This window comes from Spinacia oleracea, chromosome 4, assembly GCF_020520425.1.
Source record: "Spinacia oleracea cultivar Varoflay chromosome 4, BTI_SOV_V1, whole genome shotgun sequence".
NCBI classification, from domain to species: Eukaryota; Viridiplantae; Streptophyta; class Magnoliopsida; order Caryophyllales; family Amaranthaceae; genus Spinacia; species Spinacia oleracea.
Genome location: NC_079490.1, coordinates 75,207,121 through 75,233,010, shown reverse-complemented (window position 1 = coordinate 75,233,010; position 25,890 = coordinate 75,207,121). Strand labels below are relative to the sequence as shown.

Sequence of the window (25,890 nt, the reverse complement as noted above, 5' to 3'; positions counted from 1 at the left end):
ACATGCTAAATACAACAAAATACAAAGGTTACATCACGCTTAACAAAGATATTTTTGGACAAACCGGCCTTAGGTTCCTTAAATCAATCTTTAAAGCAAAGTGACCACCGTACAATTAGAAATTCTATTTTGTTCTAATTTGCAAACCCACATAGTCTAATCTTAGGGTTTATTTTCGAAACAATGTTGTGCCAACGTACTTGAATATTTCTAAAGCTCGCCGAATAAGCATTTTCGTTCCCGAGCCCGGATCTCACCCATCCGTTTCAAGGATTCAAGGCCTTATCCAAAAATAGAGTCATTGTGCGGTCTTCCCAAACGAGACCTAAAATAAGTTTGGTGGCGACTCCTTCGAGGTGCAAAAAAAATTCAACGGTTCTCTAAGCGAACCGCCGCGTGCCAAACCCCCCACTCATAGGGAACTGAAAAAAAACCCCCCTACAGTAAATTGGCGACTCCACTGGGGAATTTTCTAATTTCAACTTCGAAAATGAGAGCAGATTTCGAGCAACCAGCCACTGATCTGCCTAAGTACTGGATGCCAGCATTGGCGCCAGGCGCAACCCCTGCGCCCAACGCCGCTGCCTGCATCCAGGATAGTGGCTCACAGTGGCTTGTTGCCCACTTTTGCTCAACTTTTCGTGTTGGGAGTTAGTCTGTTTTTGCATCTGGAAGGACGCTCCCAAGCCTCGTGAACGAGTGCCGAAAAACGGGCTTTACAAATACAAATTCAAGTACGATTTCAATTTCAATTTCAATTTCTAGGCATTTCATGCATTTTTCGAAAACCATATTGTGGAAAATGAATTTCTACCTTTGCCCAAACGGATGTGTTCTACATTCGGGCTAGCCCCGGGGGCAACGAAATGGTGACTCTCTATACGGTTCCCGACCAAAGTGTCTGACCATTTCCACGCCTACCGAAACTTGGCATTTGCTTGACATTCCCGATGTCAAGTATGGAGGCCGTCTTCCGACACACACTTCCCTTAGGCGGAACGTGAAAGCTTGTCGCCGGATCCGTCTCTTAGCCGAGTACCTTTTGACACCCAAAGCCGACCACTTGCATCATACAAAAACTTAGACCGACCTTAGGTTGAGAACTTTGCATGTCGCATTCATATTCATGATTAGTGTGACAACGTGCTACTTGTGCATTGTGTGGGCGTCTTTGCACGCGTGAATGGCTAACCTCGAGTTTTAGCTTGCCAAAACCAATTAGCCTCTAACTAGGAAACCAAACCCCTAGGAGCATCATTCAAACCTCATGCATCTAAATCGTCGATTTTAGGGTCTTTAGGAGTGTCACTCCATTTGATTCAAAACCCTTAAACACGCCTCACGCACAAATGCGAAATTCAAATTCAATACAACGGCGTCATAATGCCGGATTTTCGAGTCCAAATTCCAAGCTACAAATTCAAAATTAATCCAACGGCGTCATAATGCCGGATTTTTGAGTCAAAATTCCAAGTTCCAAGATGCAATCCAACGGCGTCATAATGCCGGATATTCTATTTTCAAAACCTCAAATCTCCAAGTCAAGTCCAAATCCAACGGCGTCATAATGCCGTATTTTCTAGTCCAAATTCCAAGTTTCAAAGTTCAATTCAAATGTTCTAGTTCAAAACCTCAAGTCAAGTCCAAATCCAACGGCGTCATAATGCCGGATTTCCTAGTCTTCAAGCTTCAAGTTCAAATTCAAACTTTCTAGTCCAAAACTTCAAACACAACCCAACGGCGCCATAATGCCGGATTTTCTAGTCAAAATTTCGAGTTTCAAGTTCCAAGTCAAGACTCAATCCAACGGCGCCTTAATACCGGATTTTATAGTCCAAATTTTAAACTTCAAACTTCAAAGTCAAAAACCACAAATCCAATGGCGTCATGCCGGATTTTCTATTTCAAGCATTCAAGTCTTCAAGCATCGAAGTCAAGTTGCCAATTCCAAACCTCAAAAGTTCAAATGCCAAAGTTCATGACCGGCGTAATGCCAACTTTTCAACTCCAATTTTCAAACCTCCAATTCCATGTCAATCTTTCGAATTTCAAGTCCTATGCTCAAAACTTCAAATTCTAAATACATGCCGTCGTAATGCCGATTTTCCATTCCGCATTTCAAACCTCAAGCTCGAAGTTCAAAAATTTCAAACCTTCAAATTTCAAATCCTACACTCCAAGTCCACGGCGGCATAATGCCGGACTGTCAAGTGCCCAAATTCAATATCCACGGCAAAATAATGCCGGATTTTCCTAATACGAAGCTTCATGTTCTACATACAAAATGCGTCCTTTTCCATTTCAAAATTCAAACTTCGAGTCAAACTCAAATTCCAATCGGGTTGAAAATCCCCAGAAATAATACAAGTCCAATTGTTCAATCGGGTTGAAAATCCCCTGAAATAATACAAATTCCAATGGGTTTAAATTCCCTTCAAATACTCCAATTCCAATGGGTTGAGATCCCCCTAAAATATTGACGGGTTGAAAATCCCCTAAAATAATACAAACCCCATTCCAAATATTTCCAACGAGTTGAAACTCCCCAGAAATAATACAAGTTCAAATCCGCGGGTTGAAACTCCCCAGAAATAATACAAGTTTCAATTGGGTTGAAATTCCCTTCAAATATTCCAAGTCCAATGGGTTGAAACTCCCCTAAAATAGTGACGGGTTGAAATTCCCTTTTAAACAATACAAAACCAGTACTCTTTCAAGCGGGTTGAAATCCCCTTCAAATAAGTCCAATTTCCAATAGGTCGAAATATTCCTTTTCGATCTCCCAAATTCTAGTATAAGAGCCAACCTTCACAAAAGAATGAACGCTCCTCTCAAACATTTCCAACGGGTTGCAAATCCCGAATACAAGTACAAAATCCAAAATCCCGAATCCTCGGAGTGACACTTAGGGTCAAGTCTAGGTCTCATTCATTGCATGCATATCATATCATGTGTCGAGAAGTCCAAGTTCTAAAATTATCTGGTGTGTCGTAACTAGGAGTCCAAAGATCCTGTGGCTTCGCCGAAGAGGGGAGAGGTTGAAAAGAACTCCAGCAGCCCTAGCCTCCCGCATAATCGGTGTCGAGCAAGCAGCCAGATTATCTCCTACAAATCAGACTCCCAGCCCCATTCAAGGAACAGTTCAAATGTCTGCCTCTGAAAAACTCACTCAACTCCTAGTGGCTTTCGCCAACCTCAGTGCCAATGTGGAGAGCATAAGCAACTGATTGGGTGTCGTGGAACAGGGTGCGCCCACTGATGAATTAACCAAGAAGATCGAGAGTCTCGTCAACAAGGTTACCAATCAAGAGAACTACTTTGACACCTCAATGGAGGACAACCTCAAGGGGAAGCCTAATCTGCCAGACAAATTCTCCGCCAATGACATTCCAAAGTTCAAATCAACTGACAATCCCAAGTACCATCTCAAGAACTTCTGAGCTACAATGGACATCAAGGGGGTCGAACTTGAGCTATACCCAGTGGTATTCCCTATGTCTCTGGAACCTGTCTGCCAGAAATGGTACTATTCACTCAAGGAACATCAAACGAGTACCTGGGAAGCGGTTACTCGAGCATTTATGGAGCAATATCAGCCCAACATTCAGCTACAAACTACTCTAAGGGAACTAGAAGTTCTCAGGCAAGGGCCTCAGGAAGGCTTTACTACTTACCTCAACCGGTGGAGGGAAATGGCATCCCAAATGGTAACCCGGCCATCCGAGAGAGAGTTAGTCAAGATTTTCATCGCCGGTCTCCTTCCAAAGTACAGTGCTCACATGAAGTACCTAGGTTTGGAAAGCTTCAAGAGAACCTACGACATCGGGGTCGACATAGAGGATGACCTAATGAAAGCACTGTTAGGTTATGATACATATGAATAAACATAAATCATGCGGAAAAACCATAAAGCCAGGAAACATATTATTAACACATAATCATTTAGCATAATTCAGATGCATACACTTTGTAGCATGCCCTCCCTAGCTGCGCCCGAACCGAACAAGAACAAGTATTTAGGACTCCAAGTGTCATCCCTCCGTAGATAGTCCACAGCACGTCCGGATCCGCCTTAAGCTTGACCAACTAGAATCGCCCTTAAGGTTCCTTAGATTTTCGGCTATTTGGGTGCAAGTGTTTGGCTGATTTTTACTTCAAAATCTTACCTTGAATACTTCAATAATCGTCTGTTAAATATGTGACCCTAGGCCTATATTTATAGAGTTTATGGAAAGGAATTATAATCCTACTAGGATATGGATTTATTAATTAGAATCCTATTTGAACTCTAAATAATAAATTTAATCTATTAGTATTAGGATTTAATCATTGCACGAATTCTGATAGGATTAGGATTCGTTACGAACACGAGTGTCGCACGACCACGAGGGACGCACGCACCCGCGCAGGCCTTGCGGCCCACACGAGTGGGCGCTGCCTCGAAGCCCACGAGCACACGCTCTAGCGCGCGCGCCTACGGCCTTGCTGGGCCTGGCCTTGCGTTTGGCCTGGCGAGGCTGTGGCCTTCGTGTTGGGCGCTTGGCTTGCTGGGCGCGGGCTGGCTTCGTGCTGGGCCTTCGTCTGGCAAGCCTTGTCCGATGCTAATTCGTACGATGCGCTTCCGATTAAATTCCCGGTTCCGGAATTCATTTCCGTTACGACCAATATTTAATATTTCCGATTCCGGAATTAATTTCCGTTTCGAACAAATATTTAATATTTCCGTTTCCGGAATTATTTTCCGATTCCGATAATATTTCCGATTCAGACAATATTTCCGTTTCCGGCAATATTTCCGATTCCGGCAATATTTCCATTTCCATTAATATTTTCCGATACGTACCATGTTTCCTTTTCCAGCAACATCTACGTCTTGCATAATATTCATATTTCTTGATACGATTCATATTTCCGTTTCCGGCAATATCATCGTTTCCGAAGTATTCATTTCTTGCTTGTTCCGATCATAGCTCCCACTGAAACCAAGATCCGTCGATTCCGAATATCCATAGATGGAGTATTTAATGCCATTAAATACTTGATCCGTTTACGTACTATTTATGTGACCCTACGGGTTCAGTCAAGAGTAAGCTGTGGATTAATATAATTAATTCCACTTGAACTGAAGCGGCCTCTAGCTAGGCATTCAGCTCACTTGATCTCACTGAATTATTAACTTGTCAATTAATACTGAACCGCATTTATTAGACTTAATATTATATGCATACTTGGGCCAAGGGCATTATTTCCTTCAGTCTCCCACTTGTCCTTAGGGACAAGTGTGCATTTCCTAATTCCTTTGTCGCTTGATGCTTGCTCTTGAACATAGGTAAGAGTTGTCATCCTTATTATGTCCAGAGGTGTTTCTCGGTTTCAGATTCAACTGATCAAATAAACAGATAATCATAGCCTATGATTCATCCGAGCACGGCCATGCATTTTACAGTTTCTAGCTTTCCGAGTGACCTTGTACAACTTTTAAGCATCTCATCCCGATTTATGGGAGGACAATCCCAATCTTGCGATCTTGAGATTAGACTTCGTTTGATAGGTGATTACCTGAGCGTTGCCTTTATAGCCTCCTTTTACGGTGCGACGGTTGGTCAACGTCAAAGTAACCTGTTCTCAAACAAGTAATCTCAAATCACTCAGGTATTGAGGATTTAGTGTCTAATAATTTTAATGAAATTTACTTATGACAGATTTTCATCTCTTACAGTAAAGTTTCATAGGTCTGTCCGATACTAGTCTTCCCAAAGTAAGTATCTATGCAAATGATTACGACATTGCCATGTCCACATAGTTCAAGAAACATAACTACTAGTCATCTTGCATTCTAGTCGTCTAACATTTTCTATGCGTCCATCTTTATAGAAAAATTCGACCAGGGACCATTTTCAACTTTTGACATTCAAGTTCAGTTGATAGACATTTCTTAGTCACAGGACTGGTCCTGACAGTCTATCTTGGATATATCGTCAAATTGAAGGGACTCATCATTTAATACTAAACCAAGATTAAATGGAAAATGAAAATACATTTCATATATGATAAATGTTCAACCCCAATGTTTTACAACCATGGGCCTCAAACCCATCTTTAAAACAGTTCATGGAATTCAAAGCTATGCTTGATTTCCAGTGCTACAACGTGAGTGTTGCTTCTCACTTATTGCATAGGTTTAGTTATCATGCTTTGCCAATCTTAATATCCTTTTCATTGAATGTTCTTCGAGATATGATGATAAGATCTTTTGAGTTTGTTTATTATGTGATCTAGTCTTTCTTACTTCGATAGTGGTTCTACGCATTTTGTAATGAAGAACCATCAGCAGACATGTGATCCACCCAAGTTCAGTGAAGAACTCTTTAACTTAAACAACCCTGTTTCATTGCTTATTAGGCAATAATTACTTTTACTTCCAGTGTATAGGTTGCTAGTGATGCTTTGCTTGGATTCGCTTATCCAAGCAGTTTATAGATATGTGGAAGACTTTCCATCTGTATCTCAGAACATAGAAATTATTATTTTAATTTCCACGCAACAACTCATGGTCTCCAATCCATGTTGCCATTTCAAAACACAATGCATATAACTCGTTCTTGCCAATGGTTAACTCCAAAGGGATCTTGCTTGATCCTTTGCCAGTGTTTATGCGTGTAGCATCAATATTTAGCATATCTTTATTTCCTTGAATCAAGAACTATTCCTATGTACCTTTTCAAGTACCATAAGTTTTTCTTGATCTCAATCTAGTTGATCTTCACTTAGATCAATAGAGATTGGTATGTGTTCGTCATGCCTAAAGCCATTCGATACATTTTGGCGATCCTTATATTATATCATACATGATAAATTCTTTTGCAGAATTATTCTCAATTGAATTCTATTCATGTAACTTTAGCTCATTCAATTTCAGTAGATACTGAATCCAGTTAAATTCTTTGACATATAATATAGGTTTAAGAATCTCATTTAGACTCTTTGATGTTTAACTTAGTAAATGCTTATACATAGTTCAAACATCCTTTACTTAGATTTATTCATATGGGTCGAATGTCTCCAATGGAGTCTTTCGTGTTTGATTTAGTAAATGCCATTACTTAATCCAAAACAACATTATAAGATCTTTGTAAATAGATCTTAATACCCAGTATGTACTAAGTTTCGCCATGGTCCATCATTGATGAATAATTTCAAATCTAAGTCAATAGCATTTGAATGTCATTTTACAATAGAGAGATATGCGTGTGATACACATAGGACCAATTAAGTTTTATGTACTCCCACTAAACTTCTTATATATCTATAAGAATCATGTATATTTTATGAAACTAAAATACTTATTAGCTTCACTAAAATACAGTTTTAATTCCCAATTTGCTTGCTTAAATCTGTACTTAGATTTCATAAGCTAGCTTTCCTTTTCAAGTACTTATTTGGATCCATAAATCCTATGACATGCCATGTACATAGTTTCTTCCAACATTTGACTGACGAAGATGTTTTGTCATCCAATTGCCATATGTACCAATATGCAATCATTGCTTGAATTTATAGACTTAAGCATTATGATTATGCATGAGGTTTCAACACAATCCACATCGTGAATTTGCTTGTAACCTTTAGCAACTAATCTAGCTTTGTGTGTGAACACAATTTCATGTTTGATGGTTTTTATCCTTAAAACAAACTTGCAACCAATTGGTGTGAAACTATTCTTGCAAATCAACAAAATTTCAATTTTGTCATCAAAACCTTGAGTATGTTTTATGGCCTCTAACCATTTAAAACATTTGAGTCTATATATGGCCTCTAACCATTTTAGGGAATCTGGGTTTCGTCATAGCTTTCTTACAGGTCACAAACTCATTAATCTATATGATAATAGTTTGACTGCAAGTTGTAGGTTTCTTCACTATCTAATAGAAGAATCTCATAGTTTCATTGACCTGAACTCTATGTTTCTTCACTATCTAATAGAAGAATCTCATAGTTTCAGTGACTTGAACTCTTTGCCTACTCGGGTATAGAACATCAAACAATAGAATATCAATAGCCACTTGAAAGTCCTTTGAATATTCTGTTCTCCTTGAAGCAATTGTAAAGTCTTCTAAGAGATGTCTATTCTGTAAAGCCACTTCTAAAGTCCTTAAAGAATACGTGTTCGGATTTTCTAAAGAACTTCGAAAAGCCTCCGGAATGTCCGTTTATGTTTGTTGTTCGCCTCGATGACTTTCGAGGTCCATTTTCTCCCACTTGTCATTTTGGAAACGAATCTCCAAAAGGACATCATTTCGAGCAAACAAACATTATGTTCTCCAAAATTCGTGGTAGAAACAATACCCTTGTGTCTCATTTGAATAAATCACAATGAAACATGTATCTACACTTGGGCCTTAGTTTGTTGAATAACAAAAACGAAGCTCCCACTGAGTTTAGCAACTCTTTAGATATATAATTATGAAAAGATATTCTGAAATTACTTTTCAATAGCTTTGACGAATTTGGTTTAGTTTGGTGGTAGTTGAGCATTTTGTTTTAGAAATTATAGGAAAAGTCTTTATGATTCATCATTGATCGAATCAAGTACTAATTGACTTCGATCATTCCATTTAGATATGCCATATCTCATGGAGCTAGATTGTGAAATTACAACACACAATCATTGATGATCATTTTTGGTCTCAAGCAATCATTAACATGATCTATCCTAGATCTTTATGATTTCTTACCAAATGGGATTTATACTTCTGAATCTTTGAACTAGCCAAAAAGATTCAAACTTATATCACATTGAGTAAATAAACCTATATTCACTCAAATCTGTGTGAAATAATAAAGTCATAAACCCTTTCTTTAGCTTTGAACTCTATCGTCTAGCCGTTCTAACAATAGTTCATATCTTTTGTTACTTTCAACAAGTAAGACTAGCTTGTCTTGAATTGATCTAGAAATCAATCAACTTTCAAAAGTCCATCAAAATAGAGCTTTTGAATGTTAACTTGTTGATATGGTCTAAGCAACAATGCCAAAGATTAGTGGAACTCAAATCAAGGGGTTGATTTGAACCTAGTAAAGTTTTTATTGTTAAAGTGTTGTTTGTTTTCATCAAGCATATTGACTCAACCCGTAAATGACCATTTCATTCAAATAAACAAACAAACATTGTTTTCGCTTTTCTTGAATGTGAGTCTTTCTGTGTTTGAAAACAAAATTTTAGGTATGCTGATTATGGAACGAAATAGCCATTAAGTTCCAGCCTTGAAAGGACTTAAAACAAACCAGATTACCCTACAACCAATGTAGCATTGCCATGCTTCATTTCCAACTTGTAGGTCATTAGTGTATCCTAGCTTCCATTGTTTGAGTTATTACCGAAGTAAGAACCTCAAGCGGTATATGGTACCAAGGAAGTTTGATTGCTAGGTCACTGCTCTTTAAACATTAACTTATAGGTAGAAACGGAATTGTAAATTCCTTTCATTTGTTCCTTTGTTTTCCTATTTCTTGTACCCTTTCTTATAGTCTTAAGAATTGAATTTCTAGTGTTGACTTTTATACTTTGTTAGACATGTCCAATGTCACTCCAACAAGGTTCTTACCATTTTATGTTGAATATTAAGTTTCAACTAGATGATCTTACTAGAAACTTCTAAAGTTCTCTAAGCATCGATCTATTCGAATGTCTAGGGATTAGACTCATTCGAGAAATAAATGGACAAATATACTAGGTTGTTAACCATTGGTAAAGCTGAGCGTTTAAACTCAATGCTTTATGATCTTAAAACTACATTGTATTTTGAATTCACAAGCACCAATCGGTTCGCCATTCGACTTTGATACTCGAAAACAACCATAAAAGTCGCTAAAATAAATGTACATTTTAAATTGCTCATTTTTTCTCATTTCCGTGAATCGTTCTTGGATTCACTACCAATCGAGGAAATTTACTGTTACCTTTCTAAAAGGATTTATTGCAGTGCAAGATATTTAATTATAAACAATAATTAAAACATACATTGAAGCATGCAAAGTCTAAACATTTATCATGAATAATAACTTGAAAATTAAAGCAATCATGCAATTCAAACAATTTATTAGCATTTTATTCGAATTTATTGTTCCGGCAGGTGTGAATAAAACGATTCCAAGATCCTAAAAACCATTGAAGAATTAAGCACATTATGTATTTAGACTCAATTCTAAAATCTTTTAGGTAAGCAAAAGCCTTCTGCTAATATTCTAGAAACTACTCTTGGTTGATAGGTACGTCTAAGAAATTTTTAGGTAAACCTATCGATTTTGCCACGACATAAAAGGACTCCTTACTTATATCGTTGAGTTTCACCAAAACTAACATGTACTCACAATTATTTGTGTACCTTACCCCTTTAGTATCGATAAGTAACACCTCGTTATGGCGGAAAACTATTACTAAGACCGATGAAAAAAGGATATCCAAGTAAGTGTTATTTTCGCATGGCACCTTTTAACTCAATATTTAAGTTTGGAACTTAAGGCTCTTACTATGTTGGTTAGATCTTAAGTGAACTAAAATCCTTAATCATGCAACATAATCAAGCTTTGATCTCATGCATATTTAAGACATATTTAAAGCAATAAATAACTTAAAACATGCATAAGATAAATGTGATCTAGTATGGCCCGACTTCATCTTGAAGCTTCAACTTCAAAGTCCGTCTTGAAAATCTCCGTGGGAGGCGCCATTTTCTTCAAATAGGATAAGCTATAATTAAACTAATTACAACTATTTGATGGTACGCAGACCATATTTGAATTGAAAAACAAATTTGGTGCTTTAGACCAATTACATTAAAATTAATGGTACGCAGACCATATTTTCTATCCTATTTGGGCCATACTAGTCACTTCATAACCTGCAAAATAGTACATATACAATATATACCATTCACCCATTCATTATCATGAATGGCCCACATAGCTGGTTAGTAAAACACGTTATGCATCACATAAATATTTGCAGCAATTAATCAAGGGCACCAATAATCTACCAATTATTCAGTCCTTATTAATTCTAATCAAGTTGTTTAACCTTAAAGGATTTGTAGATCCAATCAAGAGTTTATGACTAAAATTCTCCCACTTAAACCAATAAATTCATATGCTTTACTAATTTTAAACATAAAAATGTATTTCTAGTCTAACTGGAAACATACAAATTTAATTAAAATTTAAAGCTCATATAAATTTATAATTGAATCCATTTTATTTAATTTATTTTCAGTTGAATTAAATGAATTTAAATTAATTCAAGGTTTAATTTTAGTAAAATAATTAGTATAAATAGAATTTATAAATATTATAATATTCAAAATTAAAACCCGAGAAAACAATTTAAATTATTAATTTTAAAATTAATTAAAACGTTTCCGAACTGAAAATTCAATATTAAATTTAAGAACGACTCAATCGTAACACGACGAGGCACTTGGGCTTGCGCCCAAGCCCCATCGAGTGCACGAGGCTTAGCGCCCCTCGACTGTTCGTATAGCAACACGCAAGCAGGCCACACGCAACGCGTCTGCTTGCTTGCTGGACGTGGCAGCACGCGCTATGGCACATCACGCTTGCTGCCCACACGCGTCTGCCCGATGGCTTGCGCCTTGGCCCTTCGCCCTTGCCCACTCGCCCATATGCGCACAGCACTCGACACAGGGCAGCGTGCTGCCTTGTGCTCGTGTGCCATGGCTCTTGCTCATTGCAACGTACCGCATGGGCGACGAGCTCCCTTGCTCGTCGTCGCATGCCTGCACTATACAACACCCCTTAAGGGTAACACGTAGCGTCCATTGCTTTGTGCGTGCAAGTTTTATGAGCGAATTTCATAAAAATTAAAAAAAATTAATTTAAAATTAATGACAAATTAATAAATCATATTAATTTCATAATTTTAGGGCGAAAAATCGAAAATTTATTAATTAATTAATTTTCGATTATCATGGATTCAAATCTAGGTCATAAAAATTTAAAATTTAACATAAATGAACAATTTTTATGGTGGATTTTAATCATTGGTACCTAATTAAATTATTAATTAATCATGAAAATCAAATCAATTCTAAATTATTCGAATTTCAACAAATTAATCATAATTACAAATTAGGTTGTATAATTAACAAGTCTAGGCATTCATAATTGTTAAACATATACTGTAGGTCAATCAAAAACTCAAGATTTATCAACAAGAATCGCAAATATTCAATTTAACATCTTAAATTTACAAACTTTTGTTTTCGAAAAACTAAAACCTCCGAAAATTCATAGTTAGGCTTCGAATTTGGGAATTGTGGGTTCGGCCGAAAACAATTATTTTTGTCAAAATTTTAGAATGCCTTTTACATGCGGAATTGACACAAAAATCACTCGATTTGGATGAGTAACAAAGAAACTGCCGAAAAACTGCGTATATATAATTAAATAAACGCAATTTGCAATTAATTACGAAAATTAATCACCCCTTTAATTCTTTGCAAATTTGTAAAATTTAACCATGTTCATGCAATTTAGATTATGAAATAATAAGAGGCTCGTGATACCACTGTTAGGTTATGATACATATGAATAAACATAAATCATGCTGAAAAACCATAAAGCCAGGAAACATATTATTAACACATAATCATTTAGCATAATTCAGATGCATACACTTTGTAGCGTGCCCTCCCTAGCTGCGCCCGAACCGAACAAGAACAAGTCTTTAGGATTCCAAGTGTCGTCCCTCCGTAGATAGTCCACAGCACGTCCGGATCCGCCTTAAGCTTGACCAACTAGAATCGCCCTTAAGGTTCCTTAGATTTTCGGCTATTTGGGTGCAAGTGTTTGGCTGATTTTTACTTAAAAATCTTACCTTGAATACTTCAATAATCGTCTGTTAAATATGTGACCCTAGGCCTATATTTATAGAGTTTATGGAAAGGAATTATAATCCTACTAGGATATGGATTTATTAATTAGAATCCTATTTGAACTCTAAATAATAAATTTAATCTATTAGTATTAGGATTTAATCATTGCACGAATTCTGATAGGATTAGGATTCGTTACGAACACGAGTGTCGCACGACCACGAGGGACGCATGCACCCGCGCAGGCCTTGCGGCCCACACGAGTGGGCGCTGCCTCGCAGCCCACGAGCACACGCTCTAGCGCGCGCGCCTACGGCCTTGCTGGGCCTGCCTTGCGTTGGGCCTGGCGAGGCTGTGGCCTTCGTGTTGGGCGCTTGGCTTGCTGGGCGCGGGCGTGGCTTCGTGCTGGGCCTTCGTCTGGCAAGCCTCGTCCGATGCTAATTCGTACGATGCGCTTCCGATTAAATTCCCGGTTCCGGAATTCATTTCCGATACGACCAATATTTAATATTTCCGATTCCGGAATTAATTTCCGTTTCGAACAAATATTTAATATTTCCGTTTCCGGAATTATTTTCCGATTCCGATAATATTTCCGATTCAGACAATATTTCCATTTCCATTAATATTTTCCGATACGTACCATGTTTCCGTTTCCGGCAACATCTACGTCTTGGATAATATTCATATTTCTTGATACGATCCATATTTCCGTTTCCGGCAATATCATCGTTTCCGGAGTATTCATTTCTTGCTTGTGACGATCTTAGCTCCCACTAAAACCAAGATCCGTCGATTCCGAATATCCATAGATGGAGTATTTAATGCCATAAAATACTTGATCCGTTTACGTACTATTTGTGTGACCCTACGGGTTCAGTCAAGAGTAAGCTGTGGATTAATATAATTAATTCCACTTGAACTGAAGCGGCCTCTAGCTAGGCATTCAGCTCACTTGATCTCACTGAATTATTAACTTGTGAATTAATACTGAACCGCATTTATTAGACTTAATATTATATGCATACTTGGACCAAGGGCATTATTTCCTTCAAGCACCCGCAGCCCCAGCTCCACAATCTGAGAAATGGAAGGGGAAGAGACCTGAAGCGACCCACAAAGTTCATGAGGTCAACGCCCTAGAGGCTCCTCAAGGTCCCAAAACGAATAACTTCAAAAGCAACGCTAACCAGCTTAACTATCAAGGTAGGCCCCAAAGAGTCTTCACAAACCTCGGGATGTCTTACAGTGAGGCATTTGATCGGCTAGTCGAGAAACAAGTCATAGCACCAATCGGTCCAACACCTGATCCTCCAGTTGACAAAAGATCCAAGAGCTGGGATCCCACGGCTCATTGCAAATACCATCAAGGGAAGGGTCATGACATCGAGGACTGCTAGAAACTCAAACACTTGATCCAGAACATGGTCGATGATAGACTATGTATATAGGTGTAGATATTTATGTAATTAGTTTTAATTACTAACCTAGCCTTACTAAACCCTAATCCTTGTACACTATATATACAGTCTTCAAATCAATAATATAATCACGGAATATATTTCCTACATGGTATCAGCTAGGTTTCCTCCTTTCTAAACCCTAGTCGTCCTCTCTCTTCTACTCTCATCTTCTCCCTTCCTCTCGTTGCCCTACCATGGCAGACTCCACAAAATTCCACTCCACTCTTAATGTTTCCAACGTGAAAAGTCTCATCACCATCACGTTGGACATGGAAACTGCTCAATACCATTCGTGGGCAACCCTCTTCAAGGTGCAAGCCAAGGTGCATCAGGTTCTCTACCATATTCTCCCTCCCACAGACAAGGATGAACTACAGAAATACGAGGCAGAAAAGGCTGCTGACCTCTTATTATAGACTCGCCTCAATTCTGCAGTTCTCCAGTGGATATACGGCACTGTTTCCCATGACATCCTTCAATCCATTCTCGTTCTTGATGATGTTGCTGCGGATGCCTGGAAACGGGTTGAACAAATTTTCTTGGATAATCAGAATGCACGGGATGCATACCTAGAGACCAAGTTCACCACCACCACCTCAGCCCAATTCACGTCCGTAATCGAATATTACACTCGACTCAAGTCCCTTGCAGATCAGTTGGGTCATGTTGGAGCACCGGTATCGGACACAAGGTTGGTTTTACGTCTGCTCGCAGGTCTGCCGGCCTCTTATAAACACTTTGTCACCACCATTCAACAGAAGTCAGTGCTTCCCAAGTTTTCCGAAGCCTGCTCCCGTCTCAAACTTGGAATCTCCACCAATGATGAAAGGGATGAGCGTGACGCTGACTCTTCAGCTCTTGTTTCGGTTGATGATGCCCCCTCTCACTCTCCACCACCACCACCGAGCCACAATAACCACCACTCCCATGGGCGGCACAATAACAATGGGAATTATCGTGGCAAAAATAATGGCAAAGGTAATAACAACAACAGGGGCAAAAACAACAATAACAACAACCGCGGTAAGGGTGGCCGCGGCGGCCAAAACTCTGGTGGCCAACAACCGGTCCAACAGTAGCCACCACAGCAATGGCAGCCCCAGGAGTGGCAGTACCCTCCACCACAGTGGACTCCCTATCCACACCCTCAGTGGGCACTGCCACCGTGTCCCTATCCTACGGCTCCCTGGCAATCCCGAGTTCCGAAGCAGTCAGCAGGCATTCTGGGGGCTCGTCCTCAACATGCTTACTCAATGCAAGCTCCTTCCAATATGGGCTATGCTCCTACTAACCTGGATGCTGCTATGCATACTCTCTCCCTTCAACAACCGGATGCGAATTGGTACTTTGACACAGGTGCAACATCCCACATGACTGCGAACTCAGGTACTCTAACGTCTTATTCCAATTTGAGCAATAATATGGGCATTCTTGTTGGTAATGGAAATATTATGCCAATTAAAGGTTGTGGTCATGCTTCCCTCCCCCCGCCTCATCCTCCCTTAGCCCTTAAAAACGTCTTGCATGCCCCTCATTTAGTCAAAAACCTCATTTCTGTTAGAAAACTCACTACAGATAATATGGTTTCTGTTGAGTTTGATCCCTTTGGGTTTTCTGTGAAGGATTTTCGGACGGGGAACCACCTAATGAGATGTGAGAGCACCGGTGATCTCTATCCAGTCACCTCCACCAATAGGACAAGTCAACCATCTTCTTTTTTTGCTGCTTCACCAAATCTCTGGCATTCTCGTCTTGGCCATCCGGGAGACAATATTATCAATTCTCTTCGTCGTAGTAGTTTCATTCAATGTAATAAGACTAAGTCTTCTTTTTTTAATTCTTGTCCGTTGGGAAAGCTTGTTAAGTTACCATTTAATGACTCTCTTTCGTATACTACTATGCCTTTTGATATCATTCATAGTGACTTATGGACATCCCCCGTCCCAAGCTCAAATGGTCATCGATATTATGTCCTATTCCTTGATAACTTTAGTAACTTCTTGTGGACATACCCTATCTCGCACAAATCTGAGGTTTACTCAATTTTTTTGAATTTTAGGGCACTTATTCGGACTCAATTTGAGCGTGACATTAAAACCATTCAATGTGATAATGGGCGGGAATTTGACAATGGGCCATTTAAATCATTTTGTGCGGCTAATGGGTTAACTTTTCGATTCTCGTGTCCTCACACATCCCCACAAAACGAGAAAGCCGAACGGAAAATTAAATCCATAAACAACATAGCTCGTACACTCCTAGCCCACGCCTCTATGCCACCGTCATATTGGCCCCATGCCCTTCAAATGGCCACTTACCTTCTTAATATCCTCCCTACCAAAGTCTTAGGACTTAAATCCCCCACACAAATTCTCTATCAAAAAAACCCCACTTACTCTCACCTACGGGTTTTCGGGTGTTTATGTTTCCCTCTATTCCCATCCACCACCATAAACAAATTACAAGCCCGATCCACACCTTGTGTCTTTTTGGGTTATCCGAGTAATCATAGAGGGTACAAGTGTTATGATTTATCAAACCGGAAAATTATAATTTCGAGGTATGTTGTTTTTGACGAAAGTCAATTTCCATTCGCTAAAACACACACTCCTTCTCCTACCTCGTATGATTTTATGAGCAATGGTTTGTCACCCTACACTCTCCATTTTTTAAACTCACAAATGCCAGTCCGCCCCACTCCCGTAGCCCAACCTACAGCTACGACCCAGCCCAACTCACCTTTCCCAAATGCCACTGCAGCAGGCCCAACTCTACTCCTTTGCCTCCTGGTTTGTCCCGTTCTCAGCAAGCCCAGGCCAATCCGGTTCCTGCTTCCCCTGAAACTCCTGCAACCCACGGCCCAGTGAGCCCAATTCCAACCCTTGTCCTTCAGCAGGCCCAACAGCCTAGTAGAATGACCACCAGGAGTCAACACGGGATCCATAAGCCCAAGAGCATTTTCAATCTTCACACTGCTACTGCCCAAACACCGTCCATTTCCCCTATACCCAAAAATCCCGTTACGGCCATCAATGACCCAAATTGGAAGGCCGCTATGATTGATGAATATGATGCTCTTATTGCTAATAAGACGTGGGAGTTGGTGCCCCGTTCTGCTAATGTAAATCTTATTCGTTCTATGTGGATTTTTCGGCACAAAAAGAAATCTGATGGTTCCTTTGAGAGGCATAAAGCCCGTCTTGTAGGTGATGGCAGGTCCCAACAGGTGGGTGTGGATTGTGATGAAACTTTTAGCCCGGTTGTTAAACCGGCATCCATCAGAATTGTTCTCAGCATTGCATTGTCCAAGTCTTGGCCCATTCATCAACTGGACATTAAAAATGCTTTTCTTCATGGTCACCTTCATGAAACTGTCTACATGCACCAACCAATGGGTTTTAAAAGCCCGACACATCCTGATTATGTTTGTCTCTTGAAGAAATCTCTATACGGGCTCAAGCAAGCTCCACGGGCTTGGTACCAACGGTTTGCAGACCATGTCACCACCATTGGTTTCACTCACAGTCGATCTGATCACTCTCTGTTTATATATTCCCGTGAACTGACATTGCCTATATCTTGCTTTATGTTGATGATATAATTCTCACAGCCTCGTCTGATGCTCTCTGCACTTCGATCATGTCTCTCCTTGGATCTGAATTTGCTATAAAGGATTTGGGTCCTTTAAGCTACTTCTTGGGTATTGCTGTCACCCATGATGCCAACGGTATGTTCTTGTCACAAAAACAATATGCCGAGGAAATTATTAATCGAGCTGGCATGTCAAACTGCAAGCCCTCGCACACTCCGGTTGATACGAAAGCAAAGCTAGGGGCGACGGCAGGTGTGCCATATGACGATCCTACACATTATCGTCAGCTTGCAGGTGCACTTCAATATCTAACATTCACTAGACCGGATATATCTTACGCAGTTCAACAGGTGTGTCTATTCATGCATGATCCTAGAGTTGAGCACATGAATGCTCTCAAACGCATTTTGCGTTACTGGGGACTAGTAATTTCGGTCTACATTTATAAAAGTCCTCCTTTGACTCTCTCACATCATATACCGATGCAGATTGGGGTGGATGCCCAGACACTCGCCGCTCCACCTCTGGTTACTGTGTTTTTCTTGGCGACAACCCGATTTCTTGGTCATCTAAGCGCCAACCCACTTTGTCCCGGTCTAGTGCTGAGGCAGAATACAGGGGCGTCGCAAATGTTGTTTCTGAATCTTGTTGGCTTCGCAATTTACTTCTGGAGTTGCATTGTCCGATCAAGAAAGCAACACTGGTTTATTGTGATAATGTTAGTGCGATATATCTCTCAGGTAATCCGGTACAGCACCAACGCACTAAGCATATTGAGATGGATATACACTTCGTCCGTGAGAAAGTGGCACGTGGCGAAGTACGAGTTCATCATGTTCCGTCACGTCATCAAATTGCATTTATATTTACAAAAGGGCTTCCGCGCGTACTTTTTGATGATTTTCGGGCCAGTCTAAGCGTCCGACAACCTACCGCTTCGACTGCGGGGGTGTGATAGACTATGTATATAGGTGTAGATATTTATGTAATTAGTTTTAATTACTAACCTAGCCTTACTAAACCCTAATCCTTGTACACTATATATACAGTCTTCAAATCAATAATATAATCACGGAATATATTTCCTACAGTCGACAACAAGACTTTACCCTTACCTCAAGGGGCTAAGCAAACCCCCTCTGTACAAGCCATCTCCTATGACTGCGAAGATGAAGAAGAGGAGTTTCCGTGCAATCTGATCTCCACAATATGCAAGCCTGGTTACGAGCTTATGGTTCCAAGCTTTTGCCATCTACTTCCAAGTGCTCAAAACTGGGTGATCCCCGAACCCAGGGTAAACACCGACATTCAAGAGAACATATGTCCGCTCGCCACCGTGAAGGCTTTAGGGTTCTCCGAGTACGATCTCATGCTGAGTGCCCAAAACACTGTCAAACTCCAGGGTGTCACATACAAAGTCTTGGGAGTCCTTGAGCTGGTTTTCTCCTTTGACACCTATTACGACAATGCTGAGTTTCTGGTAATCGATGTGCCTACTAACTTCGACCTACTATTCGGAGAGCCTTGGTTCGAGGAAATACTAGACGGCCCTGCCTGCCTCACCCTCAAAGGTTCAAGCTTCCGAGACACTCTCATCAAGAAAAAGCCGGCTGTACGCCAGGAAAAGGATGAGTGCATTCAAGAATACTACCACCGATGGGCATTCTCCGCTCGTACAATTAAACCCGAACTACCAGAGGGGAAAATGGTGAGAATGTTTCTCTTAGGGCTCAATACTTCATGCAAGGGCAGCTTCGCCGCATTTCCTTACAACACATGGAACCAAGTCTGGGATCAAGTCCTGAAAATCTGTGCATGCAGTCCCATCTTCGAGGATTATGATGATTACAATGCAGATGTCTGTGAGTACCCTGAGAACTATCTTTTCGATTAGTGTCTTTGTCCAGGTCCAGAGTCTGTCTTTCAATTTTCGAGTCTAGCAATGAGTCTAAGTGTCTAGAACTAGAGTCTTGCATCAATCAAGTGCCTCTAAAGGCTGAGCTTCAAGTCAAAACAGTTGATGTAATGATTGCTGATTTCAATAACACTTCAATTTCTACTTACTCCTCGAGTCCTAATTCAAAATCAAATCCTAATCCACACAACTTTGCTTCACAAGAAACTGATTTTGAATTTCTAAAAGCTATCGAAAATCATGAAAACAGGACTCCCATAATTGAGGAAACAGAAAAAATCAACCTTTTCTAACAGCAGTGATTCAAAACTAGTTCAGATTGGTTTAACTCTTTCTCCATCAGAGCGGAACGATCTTATCAAACTACTTTCAGAGTATGTAGACGTCTTCGCATGGTCCTATCATGATATGCCAGGGGTTGATCCAAGCATCGGCCATCATACACTTCCCCTTATTCCAGGGTCAAAGCCCATCAAGCAGAAGCTCCGTCGCATGAAACCGGATGTTTCCCTCAAAATTCAAGAAGAGGTCTCCAAGAAGTTAGTGGCCGGGTTTATTCGAGAAGCAAAATATCCAGAATGGATCGCAAATGTCGTCCCAGTTCCAAAGAAAGACGGCAAAGTACGAATGTGTGTGGAGTACAGGGATCTTAACAGGGCCAGCCCTAAAGACGGTTTTCCATTGCCTCACATCGATATCCTGGTCGACAACACCGCAAATCATGCCTTACTCTCTTTTATGGACGGGTACGTAGGCTACAATCAGATTCCCATGGCAGAGGAAGACATGGAGAAAACAACCTTCATCACTCAGTGGGGTACATATTGCTATACAGTTATGCCGTTCGGACTAAAGAACGCACGAGCAACTTATCAAAAAACAGCAACAGCCATCATGAGTGATATGATTCACAGGGAAGTTGAGGTATATGTCGATGACATGATTGTCAAATCCAAAAAATGGCACGAGCATACCTCAGTACTTCGAAAGTTTTTCAACAGGCTCAGACAATACAATATGAGGCTCAATCCTCAAAAGTGCGCATTCGGGGTAACATCAGGCAAGTTGCTCGGATATGTCATCAGCTCTCGAGGCATAGAGGCTGACCTTTCAAAAATCAAGGCAATTCTCGAGATGCAACCACCAACGAATGAAAAGGAAATTCGGGGTTTTCTCGGCAGACTACAATACATCAGCAGGTTCATTTCAAGACTCACAATGATATGTGAACCAGTATTTAAAAAGCTCCAAAAAAGCGAGCCCAAAGTGTGGGATGACGATTGTCAGCATGCATTCGAAGCAATCAAAAGCTACCTTTCTAACCCACCAGTACTAAAACCAGCAATGCCAGGGATTCCCCTCAGGCTTTACCTCACAACAACAGATTCAGCAGTGGGGGCTATGCTTGCTCAAGAAATTGAAGGCAAGGAGAACGCCGTATACTACATAAGCAAAAAGCTGATCGAGTACGAGACCAAATACACTCAGCTCGAGAAACTCAGCATCGCCTTGGTTTGGGCCACAAAGAAACTACGGCACTACATGCTCTCCCATACAATACATGTGATCAGCAAAGCCGATCCTCTCAAATATCTATTCGAGAAGCCAGCATTAAACGGACGTTTGTCCAGATGGTTGGTCATGCTAGCAGAATTGGACCTCAAATACATTCCACAGAAGTCTATCAAGGGTTCAGCAGTCTCAGATTTCCTAGCTGACTGTCCTGTCGTGGCAGAAGAGGAAGATTACGACTTATCCGACGAGCAAATCTTAATGACCAGTGATGACAGTTGGTCAATGCATTTTGATGGTGCCTCCAATCAGAACGGATGTGGTGTTGGAGTAATTCTAGTAGCCCCAGACGGCACGCACATTCCTATATCAGCAAAACTGCAATTCAACGTCACAAACAATGCGGCAGAGTATGAAGCATGCATTATGGGCCTGGAAGCCGCGTTAGCCCTAGGTGTCCAGAGACTTTGAGTGTATGGGGATTCCTCCCTAATCATCAATCAAATTTCCGGCAAATAGAAAGTAAGGAGCGAGAGCCTGGCTCCATACCAGTCTTACCTTGAGCAGTTGTCTGAGCAAATAGAAGAGCTCCGCTATACATACCTCCCGAGAGAGGAGAATCAATTCGCCGATGCACTAGCAAAGCTTGCCTCAATGATCAACATTCCAAGCAGCATGGCTGAAATGCCACTTACAATTGAAACCCGTCAAGAAGCAGCATATGTCCATGCTATTGACCACGTCGAGCAAGATGAAGACGAACCTTGGTTTACAGACATCCAAAGGTATCTACAAAGTTCAGAGTATCCTCCACATTTTTCAAGCAAGAATCGAAGGGCTCTACGCCTACAGTCAGCCAATTTCGTCATAGAAGGCGACATTCTATACAAAAGGTCCCTTAACGGTCCTAATCTCCGATGTGTTGACAAGCACGAAGCTCAAAGAGTCATGGACAACATACATGCAGGAGTCTGTGGCACCCACATGAATGGGAAAATGCCAGCTCTCATGATCGTCAGGGCACGATACTATTGGACTACCCTCGAACGGGACTGCTACTTCTTTGTCAAGAAGTGTCCCACATGCCAAAAGTGTGCGAATCTGAAGCACATTCCTCCATCACTACTATACTCTCAATCATCACCGTCGCCATTCTCCGCCTGGGGTATCGACGTCATCGGCAAAGTCACTCCAACAGGCATCGGGGGTCATGAGTTCATACTGGTCGCCATCGACTATTTCACCAAATGTGTCGAGGCCATATCATTCAAAGTATTAGGTTCCAAGCAAGTGCAAGAAAACATTATATGTAGATATGGTGTTCCTCACGAGTTCATCAGTGATCAGGGAACCCATTTTCAAGGAGAGTGTGAAGATCTATTCACCGAGTACAAGATTCAACATCATCGCTCTTCACCTTATCGCCCACAAACCAATAGGGCAGTCGAAGCAGCTAACAAGAATGTCAAGACCATCATCATGAAAATGACTACCAATTACAAGGACTGGCCCCAAAAGCTGCACTTCGCATTGTGGGGATATCGAACTTCAATTCGCACTTCAACTGGTGCAACTCCGTTCTCATTGGTCTATGGAATGGAAGCAGTACAACCTATCGAACTGGAGATACCTGTTTTGCGAAAATTCGACTTGGAGACGAGCTTGCCTTGATGATGGTGCTAACAATCGATCGAGCTAGATAATTGAAAATGGTGAGAGCAAGTTATAATAGCATGGAATGATAGTATGTTTATTACTTAGAAATCGTATATGTAAAATAGACAAGACTAAGCCATTTTATAGGCATTTACAATAAAAGCGTAACGTTTGGGCCTAATTGCACATAATTAGACAATAAATGCATAATGAAGGCCGGATTCATCAAGGGTTTGCAACGGCTGTTTTGATCCCAACAGTTGAGAGTGAGTTCGAACGGTGCCACCATGTGCCTTGCTGGCAGCCACGTACGCAATGCTTGCCACGTTTGCCTACGTCATCAAGAGGGTATTTTCCCCCCTAACAATTGTCCCCAAACCCATTTTGAATTTATTCCGGGAAGTTCGAAAGGAAAAATGGGTTTCAAGGAAAAAAATGGAAACCGCCTCTTAACCTCCCAATGCTGACGGCGTTAGAGCAATGATGACTTTTGCTTTGGAAAGACCAACCGCCCAACTGCGCCAATAAATAGGGCTGTGCACCCAACCACCCGTACTCACTTCTGCAATCTCTCTCTTCTCTTTCCCAGAAAAGCAATCGGCGCTCTTTCTCTCTCCTCTCTTCAGGTAACTGCTCGGCTTCCATCCTCTTCCCTTCTTCTTTCTTTCTTCAATTCTTTCTTCAATTCTTTCTATGTCGCAACGAATGGGAACGAAATCCACCCGTGCGAAGAACAAAAGGGCGGTGGTGGAGTGCGACCTAGTCGAAGGGCCAATCTTCATCCCTACCCACATTCGGGACAGAAAGAATGCTCGGCTGGACACTTGGGGGAAGCAAGATGTGGAGGCGCTCAAGGAGGAGTGTGGTTTCCCTCCGTCGGCGGTAATTCGGTTGCCGCAGCCCGATGAACGGGCCAATTGGGTATCAGACGGTGGGGTGTGCTTTTATGAGTACCCCTTCACAATTGGGTACACTTATCCTTTCTCGCCACTGGTGCGAGGCGTTCTAAGGGCACTGGCGGTGCCGCCGGCGCAACTGATGCCGCAGGTCTGGAGGGTGTTGCACCTGGTGGACCATCTGGCCGGTAAACTGGATATAGAATTCCGGGTTGAGGACCTTGTTTACACCTACAAGGTCCAGAATTATGGGGCTGGTAGATACTTGCTGCATGTCAAGGATGACAGGGAGGCTCTTCTTGGTGCGGACAAGTCAAACGACCGCGGGTGGATGGGTCGGTTCTTTTTTGTGGAGTTGGCTAGTTTAGGGCCCGACTCCGTCTTCTTGACTGGGGAATGGATGGCTAGAGGTATTTTGTTTGTTTTTTGTGTTTTTTGGGCTTGATGATTTGACTTTGTCTCACTTTCTTGTTTTTGTAGGTGCATCCTTCGACACAGTTGGAGTCGGCGTCGAAGCTGTAGAAAAGACTGCCGTGCTGTTGGGGGTCTCTCTAAAGGACAGAGCTTTTATCGGTATCAAGTTCGATCGTGAGGAGACCTCTCATGAAGAAGAAATTTCTGAGCCCGCAAACATGTCGACGTCAACAGGTAAACATGGGTTAGGGTGAGTTTACAGCTTTGGGTTCGTTGCCCTTTTCAAAACAAATATAAATTACAACTGTTGTGACGAGAATGAGTCATAAAAAAATGCTGTCAACAGGAACTGGCCCATCGACACGCTCTGGCAATGCCCCATCTACGGACGCGTTGCTGAGGAAGAGGCTAGAGTCACTGGGGAGCGTGTCTCGAGCCAAACCCATCACTGTGCTGTCACCGCGGAAGCCACCAAAGGCTTCAATTGACGCCACGGTGACGGGGGAGACCAGCTCGCTCATGCCTGCTGAGAAAAAGCTGCCGCCTCCAACTCAGAAGAGGAAGCTTGCAGTGGAGTTTCCTGACGACTACTGGTCGGCAGATGCGCCACGGGTTCAGCTTTGGCCTGAGGTTGACCGTCTATGGATGCCGTCAAGCCGGGAGCGTCAGGAGTCCTTGTCCCCAGTTACTGCAATTGTCGAGAGCGTCTCGGATGCATGGAGGGTATGTTTTTGCTTCTCTTTTCCTTTTTTTATTCTCCGTCTCCTTACTTTCCTGCATGCCATCTTCATCTCGGCATTGTAGTGACTTTGAATAATTTTCTTTCCCTGTCCAAATAGGCCCTGCAATCTGCTTTAGCCAGACGTCATCATGTCATAATGTTAGAAGATCAAATAATAAAACTGAAAAACGACATGAAGAAGGCGAAGCAGGAAGCTGGTCGTCTTGGCGGTGTAGCCAAGGAGGCGACGGCCAGAGCTGAGGCGCTGCAAGTGGCGCAAGAAAAGGGGGCTGCTGAGGTCGCACAGTTGAATGCCGAGAAGGAGACGCTGATTGCTGAGGTTGACCAGCTGAAGACGTCTCTCTCCAAAGTCAAGGCGAGGATTTACGAGTGTGCTGGTTATTACACTTGGAAGATGAAGGCCGAGATGATGGAGTTATTCAAGGCGGGCAAACATGTGAACTGGACTCCTAACGAAGACATTGCTCAGTTCAACACTGCATTCCCCGAGGACTATATCCCCCCTGGTGCCGTTAGCGATGAAGAAGACGTTGAGGAGGGTGCAACTGCAACCAGCCCCAATGCCGAGACGGTGGCGGCACTAGGCGGTGGCGAACAAGGGGAGAATGCAGGCCCAACAGACCCTCAGGAGTAGCTCTGTCCCCCCTCCTCAAAAATTTAAAATTTTAATGGTGTGTGCTTCAAACAATGGTTCGTTTTAATTAATATTTCGTGTGTTCGGCCTTTGGGAAGGTCGGAAAAGATATTTGTGGCTGTGTTTCGCCTTGATGGCGGCAGTCTTTTGGATGTTTTTGGGCTTGTCCAAGGGGG

General features: G+C 41.6%; 1 protein-coding gene across 1 annotated transcript; it reads left to right on the top strand.

Moving 5' to 3' along the window:
- Positions 1–14,547: 14,547 nt before the first annotated feature.
- On the top strand, positions 14,548–15,432 carry LOC110796523 (uncharacterized). Its single transcript, XM_022001585.2, has 2 exons — positions 14,548–14,685; positions 14,797–15,432. Exons 1-2 carry the CDS (start codon positions 14,548–14,550, stop codon positions 15,430–15,432), a joined length of 774 nt encoding a protein of 257 aa, XP_021857277.2.
- The last annotated feature ends 10,458 nt before the right edge of the window (positions 15,433–25,890 follow it).

Coding starts and splice junctions, on each gene's coding strand:
- LOC110796523 (XM_022001585.2), top strand. CDS start 14,548: ATGGCAGACTCCACAAAATTCCACTCCACTCTTAATGTTTCCAACGTG. Junction 14,686..14,796: donor TGCAAGCCAAGGTGCATCAG/GTTCTCTACCAT, acceptor GCAGTTCTCCAG/TGGATATACGGCACTGTTTC.